This window comes from Eretmochelys imbricata, chromosome 22 (genome assembly GCF_965152235.1).
Source record: "Eretmochelys imbricata isolate rEreImb1 chromosome 22, rEreImb1.hap1, whole genome shotgun sequence".
NCBI lineage: Eukaryota > Metazoa > Chordata > Testudines > Cheloniidae > Eretmochelys > Eretmochelys imbricata.
This window is the reverse complement of record NC_135593.1, coordinates 20,504,425-20,519,338: the sequence shown is the minus strand read 5'-3', so window position 1 is coordinate 20,519,338 and position 14,914 is coordinate 20,504,425. Positions and strand designations below refer to the sequence as shown.

General features: G+C 46.7%; 1 protein-coding gene across 1 annotated transcript; it reads right to left on the bottom strand.

Annotated features, from left to right (window-relative positions):
• Positions 1 to 661: 661 nt before the first annotated feature.
• Positions 662 to 8,802, bottom strand: CXCR5 (C-X-C motif chemokine receptor 5). The gene is made up of 2 exons (XM_077839758.1): positions 8,648 to 8,802; positions 662 to 2,867 (listed from the first exon to the last, which is right to left on the bottom strand). Exons 1-2 carry the CDS (start codon positions 8,684 to 8,686, stop codon positions 1,791 to 1,793), a joined length of 1,116 nt encoding a protein of 371 aa, XP_077695884.1. The 5' UTR covers positions 8,687 to 8,802; the 3' UTR covers positions 662 to 1,790.
• Positions 8,803 to 14,914: the final 6,112 nt, after the last annotated feature.

Below are 14,914 nucleotides of genomic sequence, written 5' to 3'. Positions count from 1 at the left end.
TGGGTGACTGCTATTAGTGACCCTAGCACAAAGCTCAAACATCCACCCTGCCACATGGGCAGTTTGACAACACTGAAATTAATACTGATCAGCAGAAATAGTTTTAGTTTTGCCTAGCAAAGCAGGTTAATTTTGGAGCAGATTTTTACCAATGTATTTGTGGTTAGGTTGTGCCTGGGATGAATGGTGGCCAGTGGCTCTTTAGACAGAACTATAACATACATTTCAAGCCAAAGTAACACTTTACCTATTAAGAAAAACAAAGAAAGCAGCAGCATTGCCTACACATTGTTTAACTGCTGTTTTCCATTAGCTGTTATCACATCAACAGGGACAGAGTCCCGTATGGCTGCTCTACACACAGACTTGCACTGAAATAACCCCAGCTGTGGGTTAAAGCTGTTGCTGTTAGTTTGGTGCATGTCTGTGTGGAGTAGGCCTGATCCTGAGAGCTGCTGGGTACCCACAACTCTGGTATGAAGTCAAAGTTCAGATCTTTTCTCCCTAAAATCTAGTAAGTGAAATTTTTAAAAACACCGTCGATGCAGGTAGAGCTAGAATGCCTGAAAGCACAGTACAAAGCATAGCAAAAAAAACTTTCCCTTGTCTGCCCCTGAAAAAAACCCCCACAAACCCTCCCCCCGCCCCCCAACAACTCTTCTCCTTCCATGTTCTGTTTTACTCTGGAATAACGGGAATTCTTGCTCTCAACACCCAAGAGATACAGCAACTGAACCACAAAGCAAATCAGTAACACATTCAGCCTTCTTTCCCTCCCCACCCCACTAGTAATCAAAGTAGGAGAGGTCTGTGCCACCATTCAGTTACAAGGCTGGACAGGGCCTGCTCAGAGAATATTCACCCTCAAAGGAAATCAATTAGTTCCAGTAAGTCAGTAATTGGAATTATTAATAGCAATAAAATGGATTGAAAATGTGCAGCTTATGGGCAGGAAAGAAATTCCTGACAGTAAAGTCTTTGGGCCTATGGAAGAGTCTCCCAATGTGAGTCGCAGAAACACCACCATGTGGGATCAAGGCACCCAACCTGCCCAAAGTCCCAGGAAAGGCACAACAGGAGACAACCCCATGTTTGCTGGAGGAGATGGGCTGGCTGCCTCACAGGCCTCTTCTACTTCCAGATTCTGTGATGCAGTCAGAAAAACAGTGTCCAGACCTTTGTATTGACCAGAATGGTGAGTAACATGCAGCTATGTGCCCAACTAACTGAAACATACTCTAAACTTCTTCATATTTTACATAACTTTCATTAAACATAGAACAGTTTCTAATTAAAAGCAATAATTGGGCTATATCACTTTCTTCTGAGCACCTTAATAAGCAGTACAGACTAAATCATGCTCTTCCATTTCTCTGATAAAAATCTCTCCATCATCTGGAATTTCCTGTTTGTCACTTTCTAAGGGCCCAATTCTGTGGTTGGCTCTGCACACTGGGGCTCCTACAGTGGGGAGGATGCAGTATCAGAGCTAACTTGCTAGGGTCCCAGTCAGCCCCTTTGCAGTAGTTGCTATGTAAAGTCAGTATTTGCCAAGGGCTACCACAAACCATTTCTCCACATATTTAGCACAGGAAGTAAATATGTGGTAACAGCTGGCAAGTATTTGCTGTTTTAATGGTGCCCTTTAGACCTCAGTTTCTTGTGGAAAGGAGAGAAGTGGTAGGGATGATACTGAGGCGCAAAGCTGAGTCCTGTTCAAAGGGCATTACATGCTCTGCTGGCCAGGAACACCAAGGTCTATCTCAGCCCCGTGCCCAGTTCTTTCCTCACTAGAAAGTGCTGACAGAAGTGATGGTGTCCGACTCAATCCCACTGCTCTTCCTCGTCACATCAAGGATCTCCTGCAGGGTCTCTTGGCTTATGCAGCCCAGGTCACGGAGAATCCGGAAGAAGTCGTTGCGGAACTTGACTCCAACAAAGGCATAGAGGATGGGGTTGAGACAGCAGTGTGTGAAGCCAATCACCTCTGTCACCATGATGCTGGTGGCCAGCTGGTCCGCCAAGGCACAATCGCTCGGTAAGGTTTCCAGCTTGTCTAGTGTGTCCAAAAAGATGACCATGTGGTAAGGGCTCCAACAGAGTAAGAACACCCCTGTGACCAGGATGGCCACTCTCACGGCCTTCTGCCTCTGCAGCCGCTGGGACTGGCACAGGGTCCTCACAATGGCTGTATAGCAGTAGCACATGACCAGCAGGGGCACGAAGAAACCCACAATGTGATACAGGAAGCGGGTTGCCAGCCACATGTTGCTGCCATGAATCCCAACTTGCTGGAAATTGCAGACACTGTGGTTGCTCTTGTCTGACCAGACCTCCATGAGCACTAGATCGGGCAAGGTCAGCACCAGGGAGATGAACCAAATGGCCAGGCAAGTGAGATGGATGGACCTGACTCTGCGCTTCCTGTAGGTGTGGATAGCATACACTATGGCCAGGTAGCGATCCACACTGATGCAGCCTAGAAGCATGCTGCTGCAGTAGAAGTTGATCTTATGAACAGCGCTGAGGACTTTGCAGAGGAAAGTGCCGAAGATCCAGCCAGTCAAGCTCTCGGCCACACCAAAAGGCAAGGTGAGCACTAGCACCAGATTGGCCAGGGCCAGATGAAAGAGGAAGTTCTCGGTGGTAGTGCGGGCACGCTTGTAGCGCTCCAGGATGATCAATACCAGGGCATTGCCCAAGGTCCCCAGAAGAAATATCAGAAGGTAGACTAAGGGCACAAAGATCTTCTTGAAAGGATGTGTGGGATCGCCAGCTGGAGACAAGACTGTATCTGGACAAAAGTAGTCCTCATAGGATCTTGTGGTGTTGTCATTGTCATAGTCACTGAATTCCCCCAGCAAATTCTGCAGAACAGGAGGAGAATCCCATTACAGGCTGCAGTTTCTGTACAGCCATTTCCCAGGAGAAAGCCCAACCATTACATAGGAAATGCCAGACGAGATTAGACCCTAGTCTGGAGGAGGATATCTTGTTGGTTTACATAGAGGCATTAGAATATTCTCCATATTATTCTCCACCCTATTCCTTGTGACACTCACAGGTTGTTTGCTTTCTGACCACTGCTGCACACTGGGCAGAGCCCTCCATCGAGCTGGCCACCCTCACGCCCTTTCCTGAGTTGATGCAGTTAATTCAGAACCTGGTACGGTCTATGAATAGTACATTTTCCCCTCCTATGTGCATTACTTTGTACTTATCAACACTGAACTTTAGTCACCATTGTGTTGCCCATTTCACCTGGCTTGGTTGTGTCCCTCTAATTAATTTTTCTGTCATTTTCTACCATGTTAATTCCATATTCTGTTCCCAAAACTACCTTCACACACTGGCCCCAGGCAAGGACTTTCTTTGATTTGTCTGTAGAGCTATTACAAAGCATGCTGCGTCTTGAGACGGAGGATGTATTGCCACTCCTCTGGACTCAGTAATGTCCCACAGGGTGACACGATGTCTGTCTGAGCCCCTTGGGCTGAACTCCTGCTGGGAGTTTGTGATATCAGGTCCACGCCCAATATGCAGGCTCTGATGCTGCCACACAAAGTGAGATTTGCACTGGGAACAATGCAGCAGCTGGCCAGTGGAGCGAGCTATACGTAGGCACTGGAGATGGGAGGGCCATTGCCTCCTACTTTTTAAGAACCTGGCTGAGAGGGAGCACACTGTGCCTGGCTAGCGGCAGCTGGGTTCTGCTCTGCCTTGTGGCACGTGCAGCAGCTGGTCAGGTCCTGTTGTGTGTTGTCTTGCATGCCTGCAGCTGGCCCCTCACCTGTTGGTGGCTGAAACCACAGCAGTGGCTTCTAGGGGCTGGGGCCTAGCCAGGTTTGGGAAGCAGGACAGACCCACTACCCAAAGGCCTCGGGCTTGCCAGCAAGGAGGGTAAGGAGTGAGGGAGGGCAGGGACTTAAAGAAGATCCTGCAGGTGGGGGGGCTTGCCCTCCTTGCTTTTATAGTCCTTTTGGCACCCACGGAGCTGTATCACACACCAAGTTTTTTATTCAAAGCAGAAATCAAATCAAAACCTTAGCACTAGAAAGCTGGCAGCTCTGGCAAAGCCCACCATCACTGTGGAGCATATGCTCTGACCGTCCTGTGCTGCTCCAGGCAGGCAATGGACAGAGCCTAATGCTTGCCAAAACAAGGGTGCTCAGAAAAAGAGGAGAAAAGGGGAGGGTAGAAATCAATGAGGAGAAGAGGAACAAAGGGCAGAGCAAAGGCTCATGGCAAAAAAGTCAGACAGCTCAACAAATACTAACTAGAAGATGGTAAGGGTTCCCCTGCAGTCACACTGAGCGCTCTACCCCTCCCAAACACCTACTCTGGAGACTCTTGCATTGACCACAGCGGAAGTTTCTGCTCGCTGTTTTCATACCTTTCACTGCCAGCTGTAGCTGCCTGCACCTGCTGCACCTTCCCCCATTAGCTAAATACTAGTGCTGCTTGAGCTGTTTTCAGAGCTATTTTTTCTTTTTTTGGTTGCTTTTTTTTAAAGAAACATCTCAACTGTCCTGTAAAATACAGTGAGTGTGAATCCCCCCAGTCATGAGACCCAAGGCCATATGGCAGAGGCAGAAAGCTCCCTGATTGGGGACACCCCCCTGAAACACACACAAGCTATCTCTGGCTGTAGCAAGTGAAGGCCTCACTTAAGGCAATGGCATGTTGTTAGCTTCTCACCCGTAGAGAGCAACCCATGGGACGTTGCACTGTGGCAGAGAGCTGTAGCTGCTGTGCACTCACACAAATCTTTAAAGTGCAGTTTTGGAAAATAGCAGGGTGCTGGTGCTGCTTTACTCTTGTCTCCCCAGTGCCTCCTCTTGGGAGATGCTTCTGGGAGTTAGCCAATAGGCCAAAAGGTCAGGAAAGAAACCACAAACACCCCCAATCCAGTCCACACAATTGGTCGGGTTTTCTGCCTTCATCTAAAGCTACAGCAGGGCACCAGCCTGGAGGGACCAACACTCACCTCCACTAACTAAAACTCTGCAAAACAAATAGCTGTGAAGGAGGAGATATGGCAAGGGAATCTTTAAATTACCCTCAATTTCAACTTTTTCTGTTCCTAAAAATATGTCCTAGCAATTGACCATCTCGCGTACATACCAGGAGTTAATGATGCCCATGGAACTTGTGCTAATAGCACTGACTATGGCAAGGGTCAATGCCCAAGAGCTAACCCAATGCTGGGGGGGTTATATGACCTCCTGCCTGACAAATACATCATTAAGGGGTTCTTGTTTCAAAGGGCCCTCAGGATCTATGCCATCTGCAGCCCACCAGCTGCTGTACTATTAACAGGTTTCAGAGCAGCAGCCGTGTTAGGCTGTATTCACAAAAAGGAGTACTTGTGGCACCTTAGAGACTAACAAATTTATTTGAGCATACGCTTTCGTAAGCTACAGCTCAAATTTATTTGAGCATAAGCTTTAGTCTCTAAGGTGCCACAAGTACTCCTTTTCTTTGTACTATTAACGTGGACTGTGAATGTGCACAGCATCTCATTAAATGCATACAAGGTTCCTTCTCTAAAAAAAAGTTACATTTTCCCTTAGCAAAAGAAAACAAGCTCCCCAAGAACCAGGAAAGGGTTGGAGGGGTTCCAAGCATCAGAGGGAGGAGGAGATGCGCAGAACAATTTGGGAATGCAGGGTTAATCACAAGAGCGCAGCATGGTGTCAAAACAAAAGGATAGCAACCCTTCAAAACATGGGCAGTGACTGTGCAGTGCTAAACCGTTTTAACTGCAGCGAGTGGCTGTCAGTATCACCTTGCGTTTACAACAGAAGACGCTGCACTCGAGCACCACTATCTGCCACCATCTCATCTCTGATAAGGTGACAGGTAGGGTATTGTTTGTTTTTTACTGTAAGCCACTCGCCTTTGGCTTGGGAAATGTGCACAGTGCAGTGACTGAGCCGTCCTCTCATGTACATCTCAGGCTGGGAGAGAGTAGCGAGTGTGGGTGGAAGCAGACATAGATGAGTCAAAGAGACAAAGCATTTAGGTATTGCTAATCCAAGCTGAAGCAGAAAGGGGTTGGAGCGCAGCTACAAGAGTTGCATAGAGTGTGACACACTAGGGCTATTAGAACAAAGATGTGAGGGACCTTACAGCTTTCAGTATGATAGGGGCAGAGATTAGTCCCCATGACTCATAATGCCAATATGCTCTCTCCAACTCCTGCCGCTTGGCCAGGGACTCAAAATTTTGCTTTAAGGATGGATTTGCTGGGAAAACGTGTGCGTACACAGAAGCCTGCACTACAGGAGTTCTCAAACTGGGGGTCGGGACTCCTCAGGGGGTCACAAGGTTATTACATGGGGTGGGGTTGCAAGCTGTCAGCCTCTACCTCAAACTCCACTTTGCCTCCAGCATTTATAATGGTGTTAAATATATAAAAAAGTGGTTTTAATTTATAAGGGGGGGGGGAGGGAGTCATGCTGTGTGAAAGGGGTCCCCAGTACAAAAGTTTGAGAACCACTGCTCTAGTAGAGGAAAAAAGGGACCTAAAAATAAGGAAGGAGGAAGGAATAGAACAGGAGGATTATGTAATATTTTCTGTTTGTCACTGCTGTGGGTATTTGTGTGTAATGATGGGGAATTACATGTAAAATAAAACAGAACGGGCAAGCCAAACATGGCACTAAGTGTGTGTGTATCTTCCCTTGCAGGAAGATAGATAGATTACATTTATTTAATGCAATCCCTCAGGCTTTCTGCTTAAGAGGCTCCTAGAAAATAGAGATGGAAAAAACATCCCCCTATTAGTTCATCAAGTTCAGCCTCCCTCAACTCCTAGGAGGACATTAAACTAATTCTACTCTACCTCACAACTGCCTATCTCTTCAGTCCCAAAGTCATCCATGTTCCACACAGATCTGGTGTTCCCCTCACAGTTGAATATCATTTACAGCTGAGATAAAGTCATGGAGCTGAAGTTCTGGAAAGTTATTCACAACCAAGGAACAAATCCCACAGCACTTTAATTTCCTTGCATGAATAATTTTGTGTCTGTTTCAGACTACATCCCCTATCTGGACCTGGGCAGGTTAAGCAGTAAGGACACGACACCAATCTTAGCTGTTTTTCTGCCAATAGGATAATTTATACATCAGGCATATAACTGGGAGGAGAGTGAAAAAAAAAACAATCAGAATTGGTCTAAGATTCCACTAAGAGTTGTTCTGCAGAGCTTCCCCACTGGATTCTGTACCTTGACCACCGCGCCCCAGGCTTTGCCCCTGCACTCAGCCAGTGCTGCTGCAGTGGAGATGCTGCTCCCACTTTTCACTTTTTTCATTAGGGAGTGAGCTCTGCTTTACCCCCAGCTAAACTCTACCACCACGATTCTCCTGCTTGAGCCTTTCATTTAAAAGGAGAGGTCAGGGTGATCAAAGAATGGGAAGTACCGTTTGAAAAAAAATTGTGACAAAAATAATGGTTCATTTTGTTTTAAAGTTTTCACAGGATTTTTCAACTAAAATCAAAAATTGTTCTGGGGTTTGTTGTTTTTTGGGGGGAGGTGAGGTCTGCTTTTCTCACTATCCCCCCCAAAGGAAACAAGGGAGAAAAAGGTAAGGAGAAAAATTAAACCAAAATGGAATTAATATGTTTTGATTTGAACAGAAACAAAACAATTTCCTTCAAAAAGTCATCTTTAAATTAAAAAAAAAAAAAGGTTGAAAAACTTCTGAGTCACTCTATTTAAAAGCCAGGCTTTGTGGCAAATCTGATGTGAGCTTTCCTTAGCATGGAACAATCATCTTTTCAAAGATATTATTGTTTTCAATTTACAAGGCTAATTAGAGGATGGAATATACTGTGTCATAATTCAAACCTAGGATATTTGTAGTATAGCTTCTCTCCCAGTAAAAAAACGCTAATATAAATATGCTACAGAACTGCCCTCAGGCAGGCTCTGCAAGCCGACCCACACATAGGAAAGGATAAAATGCAGGCAGGGATGTGAATATACAATTGTTATTGTGGGATGTAGGTCTTCCATGTTTCCCAGTGTTATTGTAGATTATCCAGTTACTCTTGTTTGTTAAAGTTAGTGGGTTTGATTTCCTATGGAACGGCACTTTGTGCACTCATTTACATCAGTGCACGGTGGTGTAAAATGCTGTCAAGTCAGAATACGTGTTTTAAACCCACTCTCTGCTTGTTTAAATGACTACATAAGGTGGGCTTCTCTCTAAGCAAGTTAACCTAGGAAGGAGACACATCTGATTCCTACCATCTCAGAAGGAGCCTTTCGGCCACAAGAACAGAGGTTGCAATCCCAGCACCCACAACAAAAGGATTATAGAGCCAACCACTAAGAAAACAATTTAAAGATATGGCATCAGTAATCACAGCATGTGAGAAGGGCTAGCATTCTCGTCTGCACCTCCTGCAGCTGACAAAAACATCCCTAAATAGGTGCTTTGGAGTCCAACTACAATGGTTTGAAATTTTAGCTTGAGACCAAATGTATCTTAACGAAAGGGAGAAAGTATGTGTTTGTGGGTGGGAGAGATTAAAAGCCAAGCTCCTCAGCCCAGATAGAAGATCTGCCACCCCCCCAGAATCCTCAACCTAAACACATGGACATTGCAAAAACAAAGAGTCGTGCATGACTTACCATGTCATAGCTCTTCATAGAGATGCTGTAGGGCCCCATTATTTGGGAGGCACTGTTTGTCTCCTCCAGTGGTTTGGGTAGAGGCTCTGACAGAGAATATCAACCAACTTCCCTTTCTGATGAGGGCTTAATAATTTAACTGAGTGGGGCGGGGAATCTAGTTCTCATCAACAAAGTATTGAGCTTTTCAGCTTTGCAAGGCAAATGAGCTCAAAGCTCAGAATGACCTATTTGAGCGTCAGATTAGAATCTTGCTCTATCATCTTGGCTTTAAACTGTTTTTTAAAGTATGGTTTTGAATAATCAAAAGCTCCCATAATCTGCAACAGAGCAAAGCCCCCAAGTCCCTTCCCAAATCCTTAATCCAGTACAGAGGCTTTTATAGAAGACACTGCACTGGGTTTGGGCAATGTACAAAAAATATCTAAGATTTTAAGACATGTTCTACTTATGGGAAAAGTTTATTTCTAACCCCAAAAATGCCCTGGATTAGGTATGGACTGGATTAAGACATGGTCCTCTAACTCTAATAGCACCAGCTGCTTTAAGCCCTCAGTTTCTCTCTTCTTCCCTCTGTTTCAGCTCTCACCATTATCCAAAGTAACCGAACAGTGTGCTCCAGAAGGACATTGGCAGAATGGCTGGAGCAGGAATGGGGGAACAGATAATTAATTAATTAATATTTGTACAACACTCGGTGTAAAGTAAGAGTCCATTTGATTATACAGTCCCCTTGTAGCTACTGCATTACTCAAATTCCCATTGAGAAGGATGTCGTCTCTGCTGGTGTGCAGGGGTTGTTTGTTGTCTTGTCCAAAAATGTTGCAGTGTCAGTGGGAGAGGGAAGGGCAAATTCATGGTGCCCAAACCCAACCATTAGCTCAGCAGGACAGAGCAACATGGTATCCTGGCCTTCTTTTCTTCATCCTTGTTTTGACAGATACCATAGTGCAGAGGTGTGAAGCTCTGTCCAGGGTAATGCCTGATCTCTGCAAGGCAGAGTGCATTGGCACTGAGGCCGCCATGCTGGAGAGGATGTCTGAATGGCAGTCATGCAGAGGAAGTGGGGGGGCACAATCCTTGCTTTCACTGGCCTTTATGCCATTCATCATAGGAGCAGCGAACCACTGCACTGGCTTCAGTCAGTCTGCATCCCCTTGCCTGTAAGACAATCAGCTTGAAGAAAAGCAGGCAGCTGTGATGAGAAGCACCTCTGCCCCTAAGATGCTGCATTCAGTTCTGGACACATGGCTGGTCCTACGGAAAGTATTATACTGTTCTTCCGCACCCACCCTGCCACTTCCTGCCTGCCAAAGTGGAGACAGACAGCCAACCAGAGAAGTTGCTCCAATAAAAGATATTACCTTACCCACCCTGTCTGACAGAGACAGACAGACACACACACACACCCTTGTGGCCTGTGTGGACTCGCCTTCATGCCCCAGGAGGTAAGGCTGAAAAGCAGCTATCCAAACAAGAGGCGGAGAGTTCACACTCTGCTAGGGCATGCTGTTGCCAGGGGAATAGGACATGGCACTTTGGGTGGTACACTGACAGCGCAAGGCCCTATGTAGACTCATGAGCACCAGAATGCAATTGCCTGGGACACTGCAGTACCAGAGCCATGTAGTACGGTACTGGGAAGAGCAACACACAGTATTTAGAGGCTGGAAGGACTGAGAGCTAAAGAATCAAATTTGGCTAAACGCCCACAGGAGGGCGGATAGCTACAGGTATTTGAAGGACATAAGTGTTAAGAAAGAGAGGGGCATTATTTAGAGAGGCAGGGTAGCCCCCTAGACTGTGATTCTGTAGACCGGGGTTCTATTCCCAGCTCTGTCACTGACCAGCTGGGTGACCACGGGCAAGTCACAGCCCCTCCCTATACCTCAGTTTCCTCATCAGCAAAATGGGGATAATGATACTAACGACCTTAGTGAAGTGCTTTGAAATCTACAGATGAAAAGTTCTACCAAGGAGCACACTATTATTATGGTACATTGGGTGTAACTAGAAGCAAATGGGATGAAATGGGGCAATAGGAACTGTAGGCTGGAGACATCTTCCAAGGGTGTGAACTATGAGCCAGTCTGCCCAGAAACCCTGCATGTATCTGGTATAACCCTTCTAGGCATGAGCCTTACAAAGCAGAGATGGGCGGGTCATGCAGTCCACAGGCAAACAATAGGTGGGCAACCCACATAAGTGACTGAATCCCCAGACAAGCTGTGAGGGTAATCTAGCCTCTGACTTTCTGGATGTTTTAAGCTTCTCTGGGTCTCATCAGGCTGCAGAACTTTGTCCTCCCTGGTGTCTCTGGCACATTGTCTGGGCATTGGCTCTCAGTTTGTTATCCCTTCACAGAAATGGAGCTCTTCAGCCCACCTGCCCTAGGCCCCCAGGACAAGTGCTGACACCCAAGATAGCCCAGTTGCTTAAAACACACCCTCTCCCTCCTTCATACTGCAAAAGGTGTGAAGCTTCTGGTTATGGTTTAATTGTCTCTGGAGACACAGTAACTGTGAAGCACGTAGCACACATACAGAGACACACTGCACAGAGACAAACACCTTAATGCTCTTCAAACGAAGCAGAGTACAGATCATACCAAACAATAAACCTCTTAAACTGCAATATCCGTCACTAGCTCTTCCTTTGAGAGTCCTTGGGGGGGCGGGGGGGGACGACGACCATTTGCGGCCAGGAAGGCAGGCAGAATGACCCCTGCCTCATGTAGACTTTTTACCTGTTGTGTGGTTTCTCCCTCATGAAGTCGTTGCCCAGCTTGCATGACCACCTTACTCTTTCCTACCCCCACACTTCCTCTTCCTGTCTGGTTCCTCTGTTCCTATGTGTTTATTAAACCTCTCCTGGACACTTGGCCATTTTTTGGTCTGCTCCTCTCTTTCCCTACTCCCTTCAGAGGGAAAAATAAAACTGGTTTCCCAAGGATGCAGCTAGTTTTTACTTTCTAGAATAATATTGTGACCAAAGTATTGTCATTAACTTTAAGTATTTCCTACTGTCCTCAGTATGAGGAAGACATGCTGTCATGCTGGTAAGACATGATGGATACACATACATCTAGGCATTCATGATACAGCATCTTTCATAGTAACAATTAAAAATATCATCCAGAATTCATAAATTTGTACTGTCAGATTCCCAAATTGTCACATCTGTACATCCCATTTGCACTCTGAATTATCCACTGAAGTTCTCACAGTTAAGTTAATCAATACCCCAGCTACCAGCCTCCACCAGACATCTACTACAGGGTTAGCCTTTTGGCCTGCAGGACCTCAGTAAAAAGAAAAAAAAAAGGTTAAGCGATATTTTCACTTTCTTGTTCCATCACCAGAGACTGGCTGGTGTAACAGCGAGTTTCTGGACTCACCAACCCCTCTGCCAGGGGGAAAGGCTGAGATGGCCTGTCAATTCTGGAGTCGGCAGAGAACACACTATTATTATGGTACATGGGGTGTAACTAGAAGCAAATGGGATGAAACTGGGCAGTGGGAACCGTAAGCTGGAAACATCATCCAAGGGTGTGAACTATGGGCCAGTCTGCCCAGAAATCCTGCATGTATCTGGTATAACCCTGCTAGGCATGAGCCTTACAAATACAGAGACACACGAGGGAGTAACAAGATGCCTCTATTTAGGAACAGGCTTCTAACCTTTAAGCTTTCTGCAGCAAAGCATGGAGGTAGAATTACCTCCAAACAGGTCCAGCAACTCTCTGCTATTGCACAGAGCTGCGTAATGACAGCCTGCCTCTTGTAGTAAGAGGAGGCCCTGAAACATAAAACCTTGTATCAGAGGCCTGGTATGAGGCCTAAGGCCTGAACTAAAGAAATGGTCAAGACTTTGTTAACATAAAGCAAAATTAAACTGTGAGCCTGAGGCAGGCCCTGCTCACAGAAGCTGGCAAGGAAAGGGCTGATGTTGCAAAAATACACATACCTAAAAGGTACTGGACACTAAAGATATAAACGTGCCAGGATGGTACCAAGAACACTCAGATACTTGCACATTCCACACATAACAAGGAACAGGGTGACCCATCCTAAAGACAGGCAGAAGGATAATATGATGGCTTGAGCTGTTTTGTTTGAACCAACATGTACAAGAAGAGAGGCGGGACCTTACTACATAGAGGGGTTGTACCTCAATACATCAGGAGTGACGTGTAATGTGTTTGTACCTGTGTATAAGGATGCATCCGAGTGGTTGTCTTTGTCTGGCCTAGGGGGCAGTGGTAAATACTGCCACTGACTGAGCCAGTCCAGTGTCAGGGAGCACATATGTACTAGCAGAACTGTAGACCTCTGATCCGGGGAGCTAGAGACTGTGTTTAGTTTGGCAATAAACCTGGCCGGGTGCCTTCATACCTTATCGGAGTCTGTGGCCATTGGGTTTTTCCTCATGACATCTGCTGTGCCAGCTATCTGCAGAGCCGGGGCAGCACACAGAGGGAACACACACACACGCAGCCGACTGTTATCATCACTGAACAGAGCAGAGCACCACACTGGTGACGTCTGATGACACCCCGATAGTGTCCTACTCTTCCTTTCCCAGACTCTCAAGCAGAGTTTGCTGGGAGCCTGAAGAAACTGATGCATCCAGCCAGTTAAGATAAACCAGGATCCCCCCCAACCCCCCTATTATTTAGTGACTGAACGTCTTTGCACGCTCCCAGGCACTGTACAAAATTACAAAGGAGATAGGCTGAGAGAGGCCTTCCCTATAGCCACTGCCAAAACGCTGCATCTCTCTCAGGAGGAAATGCATCAAGCAGAGTTGGGGACAAAAGAGTAGACCTCAAAAACTGCAGCACCGCCAATCTATTGGGGATTCCATGGATATCACGGCACACCGGCCTTTTCAGACACTGTGCCAAAAGTTCAAACGCAAGGGCTGTAGGTACTTCAAAGGCTGGCCTGTAACACCGTGAGTCCCCAGCATGCATGTGCGCACACACACATACAGCTAACAGGAAAACACTATCTGATATGGCAGGCTGGCTAAAAGGAAAGGAAGCAGATACCCTAGGGGCAAAACCTGTGCCGGTGAAAAGTTAACTCTGCCTTTCAGGGCTGGGCAATAGCAGGGGAAAGGCTAACCTGTCATGGTTTATCAAGCACCTTCAACGCTATTCTTTCCCGGGAGGACAAATCAGTTCCTAGGGCTTGCAAGACAGGGCCTGGCCCTGGTGGTGGTATTGGTCTCATGGGACACCGTTTGCATCATCTCCCTATTGGCAGGTACATGTTCTCTGCTCAACAGTCTTCAGCTTTGGGCATCACAATGCAAAGTCCCTTCTCAGACTTATCTTGTCCTCCTCTCCTGTACACACTGGCTCAGTTCTCCATTTATCATGTGTTACTCTGCTGTAGTAGGTAGCTGCACCCCTACTGGTCTCACTCTGAACCCCACTCCTCTCCCCTAAAGCAAGCATTTTCCGAGAGAGCAGGTTTGTAATGCTGCGTCTGGCTCAGCATGCAACAGCTTCCTTACACCTATCCCTTCCCTGGGGAGACTTCCCCTAAGCCTAGCTGCGTCCTCTTTCCACAACATCTAATGGACTGCCCCTTCCACTCCTGGTTCACGCTGCATCTGTGGGCTGCCTGTCAGTTTGATCTGTCAATGTCCATGCTCCCTGGCAGCTTTCACACCTGTTGCAAGCCAGCTTCGCCTTAATATTCTGAGACCCTGGAGCAGCTTCTCCTGGGCCCACTCTGCTCCCTGGCTCCTACTTTTCCCATGAAGCTGCATATCTCCATGGCAGATTCCTACTGGGCTGTCTCTTCCCAGCCTCTATCTTGCCAGGCCACTGGACTGCTACAGCCTCTCACCTCCAACCCTTTGTATGGCTGCCTTTCAGGTGGGTGCTGCTGGCCTCCTTCCCCAGGAACTACATGCAACAGCCACTCTCCTTAGTGCTTAATTGCCCTGGGGCACTATAGCCATCTCCTGTCCTAGACCTAGGCCATGCCTTCCAGGGGATGAAGGGAAGAAGAGAGACAGAGCTGATCTATCTTCTGCTCTTCTTCCTGCCTCAGCTATTATAGTCTCTTTGTGACCAAGTTCTTTCAGAACATCCCAGATGTCCAACACCTACAAACTTACTGGCTTTAGGTGAATAACCCTACCTTATAAAATTAAAGCAAGAGCTGACAGTAGGCAGCATGCACTTGCCCAGACTTAGCCTGGTCAAGACACTCGGGGTAATACCCTTACTTTTGCAAAGAGGGCCATGGA